Consider the following 19812-nt stretch of genomic DNA (forward strand, 5'->3'; position numbering starts at 1 on the left):
AGTGGTTTGTTTTTTTTTTTAAAGTAGCATAATATTGTAGATCTCTTTAACCCTAATAGCCATTTGGACATATTTTCACATACATTAGGCCATTTTAAAAGATTACAACCAAAACCAGCCAACCTTTCTCCATTCCTGTCCTTGTCAACCATGTTGCTCCCAATAACAAGCAACCAACCAATGTATTGTCCATGAAGTCACCTTAGGCTCTCCCTTGGACACCGCTTTGGGAAATGCAGACATCTCCCCCAAAAGAGGACATTTCTGATATTCAAAAAGGGCAAACTGATACAGTGCAGAGAAACTTGGCAGTTTCATCTACCCATTCATGAAACAAGAATCTGACTGACGTAAAGTTAACCAGTATATCATTTTGGACAGGGTGCATCTTTTCTTCTTAAATCAAACCTTGTACAGGGTTCAAGTGTACCCAGTCAAACTACATATTTTGTGGTTCTAAAGAAGACACCACTTTCACCTGATTTATTGCTAGACTATTAACATCCCTAAACACTGTACTTGGATTCCAAACTCTTCATTCCACTGTGTACTTAAAGCTGGACAAATGAAAGGCCTATAGTCATAACTGAGGTACCTGAACACTGAGCATACATTCAACTTTGTGGAACGATGACGTAAAAAAAGCACTAAAGACAGTGCTTCTTAGCCAGCCACTCTACGAGAATTTCCACCAGAAATGGTTTCGCATGATTCTCTAGATTTGTTGCTTCTTCCTCATGTTTTACTAGATACCATCCTGCTGGTGGTATTAAGAGTCTTTCAATGGGACTCCAAATTTTTGAACACTACTCAGGTGACATTGAAGCCTGAGATTCTCTTTGAATAGAAGACAGAAAAATTATGCCCAATGCTGTTAAGTAGGCATGGCTGTTTTGTAGACAGTTGTACCCAGTGACCAGAGACAGAGCGAAGTGATAAGGTGGCCAGTAGAAATCAAACCCAAGCCCTGAAGTAGTTGAAGCGGCATACTATCTTTGAGCAGCACTTACTTTGTAATGCCGTAGCAGAAGTTAGTTTTTGCAAGACTTTCTCCTATTTATTTCCTGAGATCCATAAATCTGACATCTTGAGTTTAGGTTTCATGATAATTTATTTTCAGAGATTGGAAAATACATTCTTAAAACAACTAGCAGTAATTGAACATGCAGACTGGAAAGCTGTAGTAGAAGGGAAGAGCTAATAATAAAGAGAAAATAAAGGAGAGGGAAACTTGGTATATTTCTTATAAGGCATAATCTGGATCCACTCAAGTGAATGGCATAAGAAGACCTAAGATGGAACATGCACCTTTTGCATTCTAATGTTAAATGAATTTCCTTCTATTAACTGTACCTGCCAGCAAAACTGCTAACTCCAACAAACCACTGAATAAGCCCATTTATAGTATTCTGACATAAACCCTGTTTTGTTTTGAGTTACAGATCCACATCACTCGAAAGAGAAAATTACTGCATTGTTCATATTGCAAATTCAAATTGATGAAAACAAAAACTCCATGACACATCTTTTCTAGTGTGCTATTTTCCTTTGTGATGTATCAGATAGAAGAGCACTATTTACCCGAAAAGAAGTTTCCCTTTCACCCACATAGATACCTTGCGTTCCCTGCTGGAGGTGCACCAACTCAAACCGTCAGGCAGCGTGGACCACTCATTGCGTCTGGTGTCGCAGGAAGGCACAGCATAATGAAAAAGAGCAGGAATACTTTGAACGTCTCTGACAGTATGTTTAAGGTACAGTTCCTACAGCATTGTCTTGAACTGTCTGAAAATGATTTCCTCTGATGATGCAAGTCTTTTCTGTGAGACGTGGCAATGGAATGGGCATAAGGCACAATATTAGTCATTATATGAAACGTTAAAATCAAAGTGCCTAAAGTTAGAACTTTGAATCCAAATTTTGGAACTTAAAAGCTGCCTAGATTTTCTGGACTTTCTTGCGGTGCCATGACTGCAGTTCTCATTGGCTTCAGTAATATTTGCAGGCAATTAAAACTCTTGAAAATCAGGTGACATTACTCATGATAATTAAGGTAGTAGCGCCTGAGGGCCAAGAAAGCCTTCAATAGACATGGATAATAAGCACTTCTGCCTTGAGGAATTTGCAATCCAATATATGAGACAGAGATAATATAGAAGATTGGTATAACTTAACCAGCATGACTGAAGCAAATGGCTATTCATTCAAAAATCCATTTTCCTTTCACAGAGGAGGGAGAAGAAGGAAGATAGGACAGAAGAGCGTAAACAGGCAGAGATGAGGTAAAAAGACAAACGAAAGATTGACAGTTGGAATAAATAGCCATTGGCACAGGAAAGGAAAAGTCCAGCCAAAAGCATAGACGATTCTCTGAATGTGCAGAGATCCAAAGATGCATGTCTGTTTTTTGCCTTTCTTCTTACCAGCTAACATATGTATATGTATATATATTTATATATATATAGCCATATCTGTTTATGAATACATGTATTTAAGAGCTTGATTTAGTTACCCAGATTTATTGGTCACCATTCAGATGGAGCTTATATGATTAATTTATGGCAGGTTAAAGAAGATAATACAAGTTTAATTTAATTTAAAATGAAATATGTGCAATTTAATTCATCCATGGTAACCATGGTAAAAGAAACCAAGGCTACCTGTGTCAATTTAGGAGAGATTTTGTATTTTTCTCTGGTAAAACTCTATATAAATTATGATGATATTTGAAAATGATCTTTTCAGTTTGAGATAAAAAGTTGTACATCAGCTCTGATATTTGCATATGGTATGCTATGGGTACCACTCATATTTTAGTTTCATTTCCAGAGAGCTTGGAAGGAATGAATGAGGTGATATGTGAGTTTAACTGCTGTTTATGGGAGGATGACATGCTAACTATATGTAGTGTACCCACATGTCCCTATTTCTATGAAACATTTTATGCAGTAACTTTTCACTGGAGATTTTTGCAAGAATTCCCACCGCTAATCTGAAACATGATTTTTTGGCAGAATCGTTTTTTTTCCTTTTCCTGTTAAATATTGCAAGAATTTTCTTACAATAATTTGCAGTGAGCTCAAAGAAGGAGAATGTTAGTTCATTCTTTGATTTTTCTCTGTAAATAGGAAATGGGCCACAAACAGATTACAAATGTAAAAATAAAATAGCTGATTGCTATAGGCTTTAGCATGTTGAACATTTACTGAGATTAATTCTCTCCCTTGCCTTCCACCCTTCTACTCCATACATATTTCAAAAGCAGATTTGTCTAAGTTAAACAGAACTGGGTTTCCCGTGTATAATTATTTTTGGTAGATAAGTGGTAATGAAATACAAAGCCATATAAACCGGAAAATAAAATGAGTGTAAATCTAAATGTATCAACGCTGCCTTTCACAAATGTCACCTCTGAGAAACAGATCTTCAAGCCCAGGTTCACATAGCTAATAAAACAGGCAGATTTTAGAGGGTCTTGAAGCAGCAGCCAAAGAGCTGCTAAAATGCAGCAACAACTCTCCTTTAAAAAGTCGCCTTGATTGTTTAATATATGTAAAGGAAGTTATCATGATTCACCTGAACTTTTGAACTAGAGCATCCTTTGGCCACTGAATTTTCTCAAAAGCGTCCAGAAGATCTACCTGCAAAATAGGACAGCTAAGCAGGAAGTGCAGAGAAATTTAATCTTTTTCATCTTCCAGATTTTCTGCTTTGGTATTAAAATGCCTGGGAGTATATTTCTTTATCTTTTTGATTTACTTAGCATCAGTAGCAATTTTGCATGTAAGCTCAGGGCAACATATAATCCTGAGAGTCCTATTTACCTCCTTGAGTTAATTTATGACATGATTAATCATGTTGTTACAATGAATACATCCCCTTTCTACAAAAAGTAGCACATCACTATTAATTACCTGACAACACTTTACATGAATTGTCTTGAATACTTTACTAATGTAGGTGTAATACTCAGTTTCATTGGAGACCAATTGTAATGTAGTGATTATTAATGTCCACTTCTTGCTGACATGTTGATGTGAATACCAAATAGATTACTAATGTTAAGGCTCTTGATGTAACATGTATCTAAGTAACTATACCTTAAGAGAGTAACTATACCTCTGCTCAGTCAGTTATATTCTACACCTTAGATATCAAAACTGTAACAAAGTTGACAAAAACTTGACAAATTCACATGGCATATATATCATAAAATATTTGTCACAATTATGCTGTTTTATGAACTGCATTATGTGATCTAAAAAAGAAAAATGAGTGATTTTAAGGAGTAGAACTCAAATTTAAAGACTAAAAGGAAGTAAAAAATGGAAACAGCTTGCTTTGGAGAAAACAAAATAATTACCTTTACATTATTTAGATGTAGCATCCAAAACTTTCATAATATGCAAAAAATTTTGAAACACTAGATTCCCACTCTTTTTTTTTGTTGTTGTTGCTCTCCACAGCCTTATGCTAATCACTATGCTGAGTGTGAACTGATATTTTCCTACCGTTATGATCAATCAAAGTCTTTGTTCTGGGAATGATCATATAATTAAAGAGAAGATTAAAGAGTTCCCATGAATAATTTGCTCTCATTTCTCCCTGTTAAACTCATTTAACCCAACTGAGCCCCCCTGTTGACTTACCTCAAAGACTCACATTTTCATTTGAAAGATAGAATACTCATCCTCCCCTATAGCTGGTAACTTTTTTGGCTTCATCTTGCTGCATAAACGTGTCTCTGAACTTGACCAACACTTCCCCAAAGCATAGTAAATTGAAATTGTTCATAAATAAAAGGACAAATGAACTACTCTTATGAAAAACTTGTCATAAGGAGAGATATTGCATTTAAAAATCCGTTGAACTGTGGGAGTGGAAAATATTAGCATTCTTTCCATAGTTGAAATAGTTGGAACCATTGGTTGCCAGTGAAACCAGACATATATATATATTGGCTTGAGAACCACGGAGGGCCTGAGGGCCACAAGAAATCCACTATCACATCATGAGCTACCCTGTCTTAGCCACTACACTCCATTCTCACTACTTGAACACTTGGCTCAAGTGCCATGTTCTTGGATCCTCATCCAGACTGAATATTGTGTTGCTCTGCGGCCACACTAAGACGAGGGCAAAAAAAGTATGGTTTTGCAATAGAAAAGCAAATATGCTGTAAATTCCTGATGGAATGTGGGGACATTGCAGTTATATTTCCATATATTCCCTTTCCCCACGCCTCTAAGAGTCACCTTGAATATCCCCATCAAAGTAAAATCTAAGCCCGTTGTGTCTACGCTGTAGTTTTATGGTGTCTTAATTGTCACATATTGACTATCCTGTTGAAAAGCGCACCTATTTTTTCCAGCATGGAATATGTCCTTTAAGGGTGTTTATATATATGTATATATATGTGTGTGTGTGTGTATATATGTATATATATATGTAGACGGTGATTTAAATTCCAAATATGAACACTAACTTGCGTGGCATTTTTACAGACCTGTGGCTGGCTGCTGCAGGAGCATGGCAGCTAAGGGGACTACTCTACATTATAGCCACCTTTACAGTCAGCTGCATACCTGCTTTCAACTTAAAAGAAGCCACTATATAAGAGCTACAGGTGATGAAGTGGTAACAGTGTAGGAAGGTTGATATGATATTATACATCTTTGGCATTGTCTGTCCTCCCTTTGCTTCCTTTTGTCCTTCTTCATGCTCACACGGTGGAGAAGAATTTCTTATTCACAGGTCTTAGGAACTGACTGGTACCCTGGAAAATAAATGGTTGCTTTTAGCTACTTAGTAGAGAAGGATCCTTTTGCATATTTTTAACTATCCCAAGTGCCTGACTTCTCACATACTGTAATCTACATGGAGCAATACACCCCTCAGTGGATTTTTCTATATATGTATTTATGAATTTCCATTTTTGTTAACTTATATATGAATTCTTCCCCCTTATTCCTCCCTTTCCACCCCGACACAAACTGAAAATAAAACACAGAACGTGCCAGGTTTCAACAGCTGCATTACCGCATGTTGTACGTATGTGCTACACTCTTTTTGTCTGATTTGTACAAACAGTGAGAGGTCTGGGCAATGTTTGGGTATAAGAGAGTATTTATGTGTGCACTTGTAAGGAGGATTCCATACAAGAATCCTTCCATACAAGAAGGATGAGAATCTCCATAATATAGACATACATTAACTAAATTTGTAGTTAGTGGAGTAAGACAATCTAGACATCTCCACTGCAAATATCATGTCTAGACAGCCTTTACAGTCTACAGAAGGAATTAGGAGCTTCTAGTGTTCCATTTATTGCTCTCTAAGACAGACATCTACCTTCAGATGAGATCAGCTGAACCCTTGCTGTCTTGGAACTTGGTGGCTGCTAGTACTGGGCATGTCTTCACTGGTTCTGGTATTGCATATATGGCAATAAGTCCAATTAAGCTGTAGCAGATCAGATCAAAGCTCTACCTAGCTCACTAACTTGTCTCCAACTATGTCAACTACAGAGATGGGTCATGACAAAACTAAAAGCTGTGCCTGAGCCTCTGTCACAACTGAGCAAGAAAGTATAAGGGGGAGCCTGGGATACCCTTGGCTTCAGAAAGATCTCAGGAAATACATGTCTGCATGGCAGAAGTTGAAGACAGACCTGAATGAGGACACCATTGTCAAGGAGGACTTGGGTGCCACCAACACTATGGAATCAAAGAATTATAGAAAAAAATAAGTTGGAAAGGGCCTCTGGATGTCATCTAATCCATCTTCCTGCTCAAAACAAGAATAATGTCAAAATTAGGCCAGATGGCTGATCACTTAGATGATCTTCACATCAGTCAGGCTCTTGCTGATGAAACAGGGCCTGGCTGAGAAAATGCACCTGGACCACCTCAGTGGGAAGCTCAATTGTAATGACCATCAGGTGCCGGAATATATGGAGAAATGGGGGCACCAGTAAAAAGCACTGGCACAGCTGCAGTAGTGTCACTAAAGAGCTCAAAAGCTCTAAGCAAGGACAATGTTTCTCAGTGTTGAGGAGGAGGGGGAGGGTACACAGCTGCATGTTTAAACTTACACTTTTTTACTGCCTAAAGGAAAGAGGACGTAAGATCCTTCAGCCTTGTCCACCTCCCCCAAAATCCCAGAACAATGCCAAGGGCAGGTGCTTAGGCAAGCGCTAGAGCAGACTGAGAATACCACGACCCTTTCTAAGTGTATTTTCCCTGGCTTACAGCAATCTGCCACAGCTATGATAGAACTGTTATTTTTGTACTTAAAAGAAGTTTGTTTGCTAGGACTCTCAAGACCAGGATCTGGCTATCTGTGTGTGAAATGTGGTTGTTAGTAGGTATCATAACTATGTTTTGATTTGAAAAGCAAATTAGCCAAAAGCATAGGATGGTATTCTTTATGACTGTGAGATTTTTAGGTGCTGAAACAACTGTAAGAAAAGTGATCAATCATGCTGCAGGCGGCTTTAGGCTTTGTTAAAAGTTTTGTGTTGCAATTTATTTCTGCTGTTACCCTAGATCATTAATGTACAAGCATGTTTAAGCTAGACTAAGTACAACATTCATCATCTGGATAGAGCAGCTGTCTTTTAATTTCTTCCCAGAAAACAGGCCTCGATTGGAAACTACTACTTAGAATTTCTGACAATAGCAGAGAGTATTTAGTCAAGGGCTATTATTAAGTGGAGAAGAAAAAACCCTTACATATGAAGATTTAACAATTTATTTTTCCTTGCATTTTCTTTAGATTTCAGAAGTAAAGCTATGGCAAGCATGAATGAAAATAAGAATTTTCCTGCTTTGGTTCAAAGTCCTGAAAAGTTTCCAAAAATGATATTAAAAAGTATAATTTCTATCTATAATTTAATCACACCAGTCTGGGGCTGTTGCTTGTCAGCTGTCAGGCATGAGAAAGTTATCATATAGAAGATATAAATGAATCTTTTGTTCTTGGTGAAATAAGAATAGTGAAAAATGATTGAAGTTTAGGAAGATGAAAAGAAAAGCCTGAATTGTAACACTTTCTTTTAAAATATTCTATAAATGAAAAACCTGAAAATGATTTAGGTAAAAGTCCTACCTTGCCTTTGAGGTAATCCAGAAGAGTGAGAGTTCTCTCAGGAAATTGCTATTGATGAGAAATATGATATTCTTTGAGTTCTTACAATAGTTCTTTATAATGACATGCCTCTACTTAGGACATTAAAATATGAGTACCATTCATACTAAAATAAATATATTTTGTTTCAAAAGGGAGAACCTGATAAAATTCTACTGATGCTGGTTCTTTCCTTATCATCATTATAATTTTTTTACGGAAACTCAGAGTGTGATACCATGTTTGGAGAATTAAGGACTAGAGCATAATGAGTCTTTTGGTGTTTAATAAAATTCTGAAAGCAATGTCAGTCTCTTGCAGAATAAATGAAAATTTGACTAGATGATCTTGATTTTGTAGGAATATTTATAACATTGAGAGCAATCATCTCACACAGTTTTAATCAATATACCAGGGAGTTCAGGAGCTGAAGGCACTTGGCACTTTGCTGGATCAAGCCTATTTTCTGTATATCATCAACTTAACAAGTTTAATACAGTAATCAAATTCTATACTTATTACTAATCTTGTTTCATAAGTAAAAAGATATGTGATCATGTTGTCATAGTTCCTTATTAAAACTTCCATGATTAACACTTGATCACTTTCAACTAAACTTGGCATCAAGGCAGGTGTATCAGAGACACAAAGCTCTGACTAGCTTGATTAAAACCAGCTGCCAAGTAGGTGATAGCAGTACAAATTTGGGTCACAAAGGAAGAGAAGTTGCAGTGTGAGGTTTTTAAACTGACCTTCCAACTGGCCAGTCAGTGAATGGGCAGCGCACATATTGCTCTGAGCCAGATGCAACAATTAATGCTTCTTTTTTGATTTGTATGGAGGGAAACAAACGCAAGAGACAACGTTTGTGGGTGGACTACAGAGTTTTGGGAAGAGCTGAGGAATACAGAGGACTACAGAAGAGAGGAGAAGGAGAAACATAGGGTATTACAGTGCAGGGAAGAACGGCACTTATGCCACAGAGATGTCTAGAGGAGGTTGGATAAACATCTGTAGTAATCATGCCATGCTACTTCTGCTACCCGTGAAATGACATGCCAGTCAGACAAGGAAACCTAAGTCAAAAAGTGGTTCTGTGATCTTAAATACGGAACTATGGACTACTGTTACGCTATTAAGAAAAAATGAAACCAAGAGAATCCAAGCAGTCCCTTGCATAACGGAATTAAGCCAGGTTTCAATGTTCTTTTGTGTGGCGTCTCCAAAGTTTAATAAACGTCAAGTTTTTCAACTTTCCCTGAGTGAAGGCATTAACAGAGATAGTCTGCTACCCAGATGTCCGTTTTTATGAAATTTGAAGGAATTCAGTATCCTTAAAACTTGCCAATGAGTTTAAAATTAATTAGGCTGGGAAAATACAGTCAGGGAAGAAAACACAAGTACAGCAAGTCTACTGAGGCCTTCAGGTTAAAAAGGATCATCATATAATTCAAGCAGGAATTATGGAAGATGACATATTGTCAGGTTATTTAAACTTTGAACATAATTACAAGTTATGCCTTGGATCACACAAGATGATATTCAACATCAGAAAGCAATCCAGAATTCCCCCCAATATCCTTCTCACGTAGCCTTGGGAGGATAGAAGTTGTGGCTGTGTGGGAGGTCAACTTATTCAGCAGAAATACCATTTCCAAGCCAAATACGTCAGTAGCTCTGTGGCAAGCACTGCAGAGTTGACCAACAGGGACTTCGGTTGGATATATTTTTCGAGATTAATAATGATTATATTTTTAAAAACAAGAATACATACTGGTATGTCACATTGCTGAATACGTCCTGAGCTGATATTCAAATCAGCTTAGATAACCATGACCATCTTTGATTAAACTTGGTATGTTTCTAGTAATGCAATGACTTTGCTTTTGCTTCTGCCCCTTGGAACACTAAAACAACCATTCAAAAACCTTTTCTAATGCAAAATTACAGGAAAAAATTGAGTCATCATTTCTTAAATAATAGACATAAAATTAGAATTCCAGGACCTTTGGAATCTGGATTTGATTAAACATTTTTACTAGCATACTGGAATTTGAATTGTAAAAATATAAAATGAATTCACAGTTATAGCTATCAATTTATTTCTGTGCCAACAAAAATACGACAGACTATGTATTTTTTTAATTTGTGTAGAGATTCCATTTTTAATGCAATGTTACATTCTGTGCACACTTATTCTACTAGAAGAGTTATTCCATGTTCATTCATTTTGCAAATGCGACAATATCATGACATATTTTCAGAGTTTAGAAAAAATCTTCAGGCAAAGAATAACAATATTAATTGCAATATTAATCCTGTTTTATGTCTGTTTTCATGAAACGGCATAGTTTCTCCAGGTCTTCTGCTGCCTCACCATAGAGAGGATTTGGAAAAGAAGTAGCATTCACATCTTTATTAGAAAGATTCTAAAAGAAAAAAACATAGAATGAAACTTAATTAAGTCATTCAAGTCATTTGCTTGAATGTAGGTATGAATGTCTGTAGTTTTTAAAATATCTAAGTAACATATGATGTTAAGTTGAAAAAAATTAAAAATCTCTAAACATCTTAGACCAGATTTTCAGGTGATAAAAATTAGCATAGCTCCATTAAACCTATTATCTCCTACCTAGACCTCAGCAAGTCACTCAACCTACTTCTGCATCTATTCTCACTTTTATTTTACTTGTCTCCAGAGTAACATACATATCATATTATTTTGGGAGAATATGCGTACCATAGTGTACTACTGCAGTGGGTCACTAGTTTTGGTACATTATATTGTAATTTAAAAATAAAATAACGCCAAACCAGTGACACATCTCCTGAAAAAGTCGTAAGTCCATGATTGATTCTAATTTTCTTGAATGAAGAATACATGGATATAATATGTACTCTCCAAATAAGGACTTCTGTCATTCCAGACATGTCAGTCTAGCTACACTAGGCAACACTAATGAAATTGCTATTATGAGGTCCTTGGCAGCCAGTCCAACCCTAGTTATGTTTCTCAGATTTACAGAGGTATTAATTTTATGAATAGCAATATACCGTTGACTTTAGGTGACTTCTCTCCCTACCTTCCGTTACCACATTTTATTTCATAGCTCAAAACATATCCTATTTCAGAAAAGAAATGTATTACTACATACCTCGTGCCATGGAGAAACACTGATTTGAACAACAGGTGAAGCAGCAGACCCATGAGGCTATAAAAAGACACGCAACTACTTCAGAATATTTTTATTCAGCAGTGAATGACATTCAGAAGCTAACCTCCCACAGGGCTGTCAGAGAAACGCTCTTTGGATCCAGAACTGTGAGATAATAGTAGAGGCAAGTGTGTGGCAATGCCAGGTCTGCACAGTTTAGAGCTCTCAGAAAGGTCTAGTGAGAATTGTTTTTCTTTATGAAACTTAGATGCCTGCAAATGGCTAACTTCAGGGTATCAGCTGGCGATTAGAGATATTCCTCATGTTTTACCATATCTTTTGACTGCTGATACACCATTCAGATGTAAGCCTCATCAAACTCATGGAAAACTCATAACTCCTGTTTGTCCTTCTATAGGAAGGACTAACGAAAACACATATCTTCCCAATCCTAAAGAAAATAGACGAAAATCTGGTATAGCACTGGACTTCAATTACAGTGCCTGGGGCTCTCTTCTATGAAAATATCTCCTCTGACATTGTGTTTCTGTTTTTCCACTTGCTATTAAATGAAGCCTGTCAGGAATCTATTCTAACTAAAATACAAATGTCCTGGTAAATTGAACTTGATTGTGATGGGAATGTTTCCAACTTGGAACTCTTTCTCAAACCCAAACCTGTAAGTGAATTAATTTGATCTAATTTTTCTAAAATCAAGTGTAAGGAACCTTTTATAGAAAGTAAATGGCATGTCATATTTAATCCTGTTCAATACTGCAGTGGAATCTCATACTACTTACTAGGGAAAAGATAAGGAAATTTTATTTTCTGTTTCAAACCTAGCCTAATTCTTTCAATACTAATAACAGTAGTGTCACAATGAGGGCAGGAAGGATTCTTTAAACAAGGTGCTACATCTATATTATTTTCAATGACTGATAAATAAAATAGCAGATATAGCTGCATTTTAAGTCAATCACATTTCTCTTCTTAAATGAAAATCATAAATTTTAGCTACCATTGTAACTTGATAATTAAATCTTGCATTGAATCTTTTACTGCAATATATTCACTTTCAGATATATACTTTATTTTCAAACTTTATTTTTCTAGCAGTCTCTTAATTACGTTCAACAAAAGGCATAACGGAAAAGTGTGACCAAGGAGCAGCTACTGTGCAGACCTGCTTGGCGTCAAGATGAATTTTGCAGTGATGAAAATTGCAATGCATATTTAAGGTATCAGGAAAAAAATATCACAAACTATTTAATTAAAGTTAAGTGAGTGTGCACAGGTGACCTGGGTGCTGAATCATGCATTTTGTGGGATTTTTATTTTTTGAGAACCAAAAGAAACCCCAGTGGGCTTTTTCCTCTAAATGTCTGACTAAATACTTCACCTAAAATTGTTTTATCTCAGGCTCAGCCTCCCAGTCAGTATTACCTATAGCTCTTAAAAGTTCAGATCTGCTTATCTATTGAGAAGACTCTGGAACCGATCTTTTATATGGAGTGTTAGAGGAAATGTAGTACTTTTAAAGTCTTATTTCCTTTATTAAATAACATTCTCTGAGGGACTACACTATTTGTTTCAATGGAAAACCTATTTGAAGACTGCAGCCTCACATTTTTGGAATGCACAGAAGCAGCTACTGCCGCTTACCTTTAAGCTCCCAGATGGACTAAGGTCTTTGTACAAAGGATTGGCAAATGAAGTATTAGGATTTTCTTCCAGGTTCCTTAAAAAAGCAAACAACAAAAACCCCACAGTATTACATACATTGTCAAAGAGCCAAATAGTTTAGGGTTAAGGAGATTAAACTGAAAAAGGTTAATGGCTAAATAAATTCCTGATTTAGGTCTACTGAACTGATTGAAGTTAAACCATTGTTTTATGTATGCCATGTGATAAATTAAAATAATATTTTTATTTCTTTCTTCTAGGAAGATAATATACTTTTGGTTATGCACAGAGCTATTCATTATTCAGAAAGTGTAGGTGGTGTGCTGTACATTAAATAAAACATTCATTATATGAGCTAAAAAGTTGTATTGTTGTACCATGCATGAATGTGATGAGATCACATTCTTCCTATGATTTGCTGCTGTCACAGCAGTGATTCAATAATTAACATGGTCTTATGTCTCAGTTCAAGAAAATTTTTGTTATTTAATTGTTATAAGAATTTTTTTTTGATGAATTAGGAAAGAACTTGTATTTTTAGGTCAAAATCATCAGAATTAGTTTTAAAGTTAGTTAGGAGTTCCCAATATTTTTTGCTATAACAGTAGGAATATTTTAAGAAATAACTGAAGTTACTGGAATGCAAAGGATTCATGACAGGACATAGTGCCTTAACTACTTATAACAGATGAATAGGACTAATTGTTCTAGTTGTGCGTATCGTGTCCATTACAAGAAAGTTAAAGATATGCTAGAAAGTTAAATATGCTTTCCTGACAGAGAACTTCACATATTGCTTCTTTGAAAGCACATATGACCTGTGCAATTAATCCCATCAATTCTGCAAAAGCAAAAGATATTTGGTGACAGGACTTTCTACCTCAGTCTAAAGTTTTTCAATACTTTCAATAACTTTCACCAAAACTATTCCCATCTCACACAAGTGGAAATTGGTCCCTAAGAAAGCAAAAAGTTCTTTATCTTTTACCATCAAAACACAGAACTTCTAGAAGAAAAAGAGTTGACATTGAGTTGGTGGAAAGGCCAGCTCGCTTCGTATGTAACAAGATCAGTTGAGTTATAAACTATGACCAATCAGAACCCCTTGATTTCATATAAAAAAGCAACAACTGCATTAGTTAAAAATACTGAAGAATGAAGCAGAGGCACACTTTTATTTTTTCACTCTTTGCTTTTAAAGAGATGCAATTGGTTATTTTTCACTAATGCCTTAATGAATAAGAGCGCATATGCCTGCGTGCACACAGCGTGCCGTGTTTGTACAGTATCCTTAAAGAAAAGCTAATACTCTGTGACTGAGAGACAGATTTTCTTGTATTAAAAAGTAGTGCTATTTCAAAGCTATCCTTATAGATGCTTTAACCAGTGTCTGCCGAGTAACTGTTAGGCAGACTCTGTTCCTGAGAAAGGCAGCGTGGGTGGAAGAAGGGCAGGCACTGAGACGCGGCTGGTGGAATTGCTGGGATAGGAAGCTGTGCTTCCTCTGCGAGAGCAAGGGAAGAGGCAGCACCCAATGATTTCCCTCGCAAAGATCTAAAACCAGAATGGATGCTTAGGAAGAAGGCACACGGAGGCCATGGAAATACACCCCCTTGTGAGTTAGACCAGTGTAAGAATCTAAGTTTGGGTCTTAGACCAAAAGGGACCTGCCTCCTTAGAATCTTTCACAACAAGACAGACAAAAGTAATTCCTTCTAATGTCAGTCTCATAATTCAGTTTACCTGCCATGTCGATGTCAAAAGCTGACTATTTGAACCTGCTGATTTGTTCATTTGATCTTAATTGTTATCCTAATTAATCACGGTATTCTAATGCTTTAGTTTACTGGAAGCTATAACATATTAGTTTAGTTACATGCCTCCTATATTGTATATGAATTTATATATTAATCCTCCTGAATAAAATCTACAAAAAAGTACACAGAATTGATTTCCAGTCTAAAATGTCACCATGGATCACAAAACCTGAGGCCAGAAGCAAACTCAGATAAGAAGTTTGTAAGGAACCCGGCTCAGCTTGCAAGCTAATGCCCACAGGGACAGATTTGCGTACCTTAATTTTGGTGTCTCATTTAGACATTACAAACCAACTATGTGGCCTAAGAGCATGATCCAGAACTAAGCATGTAGGTTCTGCTTACAGTTAGGGGAGACAATTCCAAAAGGCAATGCAAGTCACACAAATCACAGTGGGAACCACCTTTAATGTGCCCATAGGAAATGATAAGGAAAGGGCTTGGTCTGACTCTCTTTCCTCCCCCACACCCCTACTGAACTTAGGCAATTTGTGTAAGTTTGCATGTTTGGAAATCAACATGCCAAGTACTTAGCTCTGTCCTGAGGCCAGGAATGACACTGAACACAGGTCTCCAACTTCCTGTGAAGGTTCACTCACAGTAAGATGTTATGCAAAACCGTAGGCATGAAAAAACGTGCTGGCTGTATTCTTCAACAGTGTCTGTGGCTGCTGTATCTAGTGCTGAAATTGGTTTTGCCTGTGCATGTGAGGTTTGTTTCCAACTTGAAAATTCACTCTTACTCAGGTCACCAAGCACATTTCAGATGTCCCTTCACTGTAGGTCTGAGCCATGAAAGAGCTTAGAGAAGAAGGAGACATCCAGTTATTCAGATTAGGGCATTTTACATGTAGCTGCCCACCTTATTCTAGGCATTATAGGAATTTGATGGTCCAAAATATGGACTCTGATTGAATTTATGCACCCTAGATTTAGATGAAATGGAGAAAAGACTTTTTAATTGCTCTCCTGTTCTTAGGAACCTTCTCACCAAGCAGTGCTTTGGATGTCACCTTGAGTGCATTACCTTACATTTAACTTCTGGATATGTGTGTACATGTACACATGCACACGCACACACACACACACACACACACACACATGCACGTGTATGCCTACATATCCTGCATATGTATGTAGTAATACAAATGTATGTATTGATGTATGTGAATGTAATATATAACTCTGAGGGAATACCAATAATTATCCTTTAAAAATTATGAAATATTTTTGGACTACCTAAAAGACCTCAAAAATATGCAAGTGAAAATTTAATCACAGTTTTACATAGCTGCTACAAGCTGTCAACTGGATGTAATTGTCTGAAGAAGTGTGTGTTTGGGAACTGAGATGCTAAATCCACATTACTTTATCTGTTGGGCATACCTCTCTGGAAGTGAACACAATGCATTAGATCTTTAGTTAATCAGAAATATGAAGTTCTTATTAGAGTAAAGTAGTGGCATATCCACTCCAGTGCTCTGTCACCAATATAGATAGTGCTGAGGACAGCATAAAAGGTTACTATTACTCAGTAGGTTGGGTGTTGCAATCTGGTTATCAATTTATACCCCAATTTTAAGCTGCTTGATTGATCACTTTAACTAAATATATTGCAGTGGCTTTAATTAAGCTTGTTCTTGCAGTGCTTGCTGTTACTTGACATAACAGAAACATTGCCCTCGTTGGAAATGATAGCTCACTGCTACAGTAAAGAGCAATATGCCCATTACAAGGCCTCACGATGGGAAGATAGTTATGCGTGTGTTCACACAGAATCACAGAATCATTTAGGTTGGAAGAGACCTCTGGAGATCATCTAGTCCAACCTCCCTGCTCAAGCAGGGACCTCTAGAGCATATTGCCCAGGATCACATCCAGACGGGTTTTGAATATCTCCAGCGAAGGAGACTCCACTACCTCTCTGGGCAACCTGGTCCAGTGCTCTGTCACCCTCACAGTGAAGAAGTTTTTTCTCAGGCTTAGGTGGAACTTCCTGTGTTTCAGTTTCTGCCTGTTGCCTCTTGTCCTGTTGCTGGGCACCACGGAGAAGAGAGTGGCCTCATCCTCTTGACACCCCCCTCTCAGATACTTATACACATTGATGAGATCGCCTCTCAGTCTTCTCTTCTCCAGGCTGAACAGGCCCAGCTCTCGCAGCCTTTCTTCATAGGAGAGGTGCTCCAGTCCCCTCATCATCTTGGTAGCCCTCCGCTGGACTCTCTCCAGTAGCGCCCATGTCTCTCTTGGACTGGGGAGCCCAGAACTGGACACAGTACTCCAGGGGAGGCCTCCCCAGGGCAGAGTACAGGGGCAGGATCACCTCCCTCCACCTGCTGGCAACACTCTGCCTCATGCACCCCAGGATCCCATTGGCCTTCTTGGCCACAAGGGCACATTGCTGCCTCATGCTTAACTTGTTGTCCACCAGCACTCTCAGATCCTTCTCTGCAGAGCTACTTTCCAGCAGGTCAACCCCCAGCCTGTACTGGTGCATGGGGTTATTCCTCCCTAGGGGCAGGACCTTGCACTTGCCTTTGTTGAACTTCATGAGGTTCCTCTCCGCCCAGCTCTCCAGCCTGTCCAGGTCCCTCTGAATGGCAGCACAGTCTTCTGGTGTGTCAGCCCCTCCCCCCAGTTTAGTATCATCAGCAAACTTGCTGAGGGGGCACTCTGTCCCTTCCTCCAGGTCACTGATGAATATGTTGAACAAGACTGGACCCAGGACTGACCCCTGGGGGACACCACTAGCTACAGGACTCCAACTTGACTCTGCGCCATTCACCACAACCCTCTGAGCTCGGCCATCCAGCCAGTTCTCAATCCACCTCACTGTCCACTCATCTAGCCCACACTTCCTGAGCTTACCTAGGAGGACGTGATGGGAGACAGTGTTGCCACTGTGCAATATGGAAAAAGCTAACCCATCACTCACAAAACCTATGGTCCAAAATAATTAATCAATTGGATATGTTTATGAAGCTCATTTATGTAGACAATCCCTAAATGCCAAGTTCATAAAATTGTTGCAAGTGGGGAATACTTGGGGTTAAAAATGCCAAGCATAAGATTTTTCAGGAAAAAAAATGAACCGTCATGTGGATAAGGCAGCTCAGAGGAACTGGGTTTTCTAACACAACCAGAAATACTGCAATAGGAAAGGAGAGGATTAATTGTATTGGGACGTAGACCAGATCACATGGCTGATAACTTTGCTAAGTTTATTTGCATTCCGTAGAAGCAAAAACTGCTACCTTGTTGTAGATTTCTTCGCTATCACTTCTGAGAGATGGGATAAAGCTGTATCTTCCACAAAATGCCTGCCAGTGGTTGAAGGGACTGTTGAGTAACATCATGCTTTTTAATAAAAAATGAATGTATCTGAATTGAAATAGCTCAGAATTCTTTACTTCACCTTTCAATGAAAAATCAAATATATCTTTTAGATAGTAAACAACTTTGTAGGAAATGTAATACTAGAAGAGTGTTTGTCATCAGGTTGAGGTTCATAAAAAAATGTTAGTGGGCCAAAGAGTCAGTTCCAATTAAGCTACTAATTAATAGACTCTCTTAAAATAAATCTTTATAGATATTTTAAAGGTTCTGTTTTAAATAGTAACTGTAATTCAAGATCTCCATCTCTAAACCATTTAAAAAACCCCTTAAATCTAATTTAGGTTTGCGAAGTATGCTCTATTTTGTACATCCCACAGAAGAAATGAGGGTCAATTCAATTGGTTGCTTGATTAGTATGCTAATATGCTGCATGGGCTCCCTAGGTCTATGCTTTGTACCTTCTGAGTCACTTTAGGAAACCTAATTGATTTTTTTATCAGCCCTTTGCATCTTTCATCTTGGTGATCTTGAAGTCTATAGACCAAGCAATTTCCTCTGTTCTTTCAGCATGTCACCTCCAGTTTCTTTGCTTCCTTTCGTATATGTGATGATGCTGAGATACATATTTCAGAAAAAACTCTGAATAATAGCAGAGATAACTAAAGACTTTTTACTATAGCAATAGGTTTCATCCAGTTAAAAAAATATTCTACAGAAGAAACAATGGATTTGGATAGCAGCATTAGACTAAGAAAACATCTCACAAACAACAGGTAAGCCTGCTGCTGCTTAGTTCTTTCTTTCTCTCATAAAACTGCATCTTTTTCTACAGTATCTTTCCAATTCACAAGCTGAACATGAATCAATGAATGTCATTCTCTTGTCTTTTTTTTTATTACTCTGGGATATAGAAACAGAGGTATAGCCAACAACCACCTCTGGCAATCCCTCAGATCTACTTGGAAAGCCTGCCCTGGAATACTCGGTCCATTCCTGAACACCACACTTCCAGAAGGATGTGGCCTAATTGGAGAGTCCTGGGGACAGCAGTGAGAATGATCTTAGTTTTGAGAAAACCTTAACTATGAAGAAAGACTGAAGGCGCTGAACTTGTTTAGCCTAAAGCAGGCTGACTGTAAGGAGGCATGACAACAGCTTTTACGTATTTAAAAAGCTTTTTGCAAGAAGGGGAATAATCTGTTCATGTTCTTGCTGAACAGGACCAAAAGTAATGAATTTAAATTGCAGAAAGACCTACTAACAGTTGGAAAAACTTTCTAACAGTAAATTTTCTAACTTTCTAACTAAAGTACCAAGATCACCTGAGAAGGTCAACAAATCCACATTGCTAGAGGTCTTTAAGTGCAAACCCAGAAGTGATACATTTGAGTCTTTCCTGTGGCAGGGGGAAGGATGGACTCTGAAGGTCCTATTTTTCCAATGATTTTCTATCACTTTAAACTATTTTCTCAGAGCTCTTAAGTTCACTTTCTGCTGCTTATGTGCATTATTGATACATACCCGTTGGAAAATTTTGCGTTCTGTGCTCATTATGACTGACAGGACTGATAAGTGCTGTGAAACATTAGCATTGCAGCTGATGGCACAGATCAAGAATAGGAAAGAAACAAGCTGAAAGGATCCAGGGACAGTGACAAGGCTGGAGGCAATAGCAAAGACATATAGCTTAGCTG

At 37.7% G+C, this 19812-nt stretch overlaps 1 protein-coding gene across 2 annotated transcripts in view; it reads right to left on the reverse strand.

The window, feature by feature from the left end:
• Positions 1–9337: 9337 nt before the first annotated feature.
• Positions 9338–19812, reverse strand: part of MALRD1 (MAM and LDL receptor class A domain containing 1) — a 292727-nt gene continuing 282252 nt past the window's right edge. For both annotated transcript variants that reach the window (XM_068934618.1, XM_009673718.2), the window contains exons 39-41: positions 12945–13020; positions 11283–11339; positions 9338–10556 (exon numbers count right to left, since the gene is read on the reverse strand). In XM_068934618.1, coding sequence (XP_068790719.1) covers positions 10440–10556; positions 11283–11339; positions 12945–13020 — 250 coding nt within the window. In that variant the 3' untranslated portion in view covers positions 9338–10439. The remainder of the gene's footprint in view (positions 10557–11282; positions 11340–12944; positions 13021–19812) is intronic.

Source organism: Struthio camelus, chromosome 2, assembly GCF_040807025.1.
Source record: "Struthio camelus isolate bStrCam1 chromosome 2, bStrCam1.hap1, whole genome shotgun sequence".
In the NCBI taxonomy this organism is placed as follows: domain Eukaryota; kingdom Metazoa; phylum Chordata; class Aves; order Struthioniformes; family Struthionidae; genus Struthio; species Struthio camelus.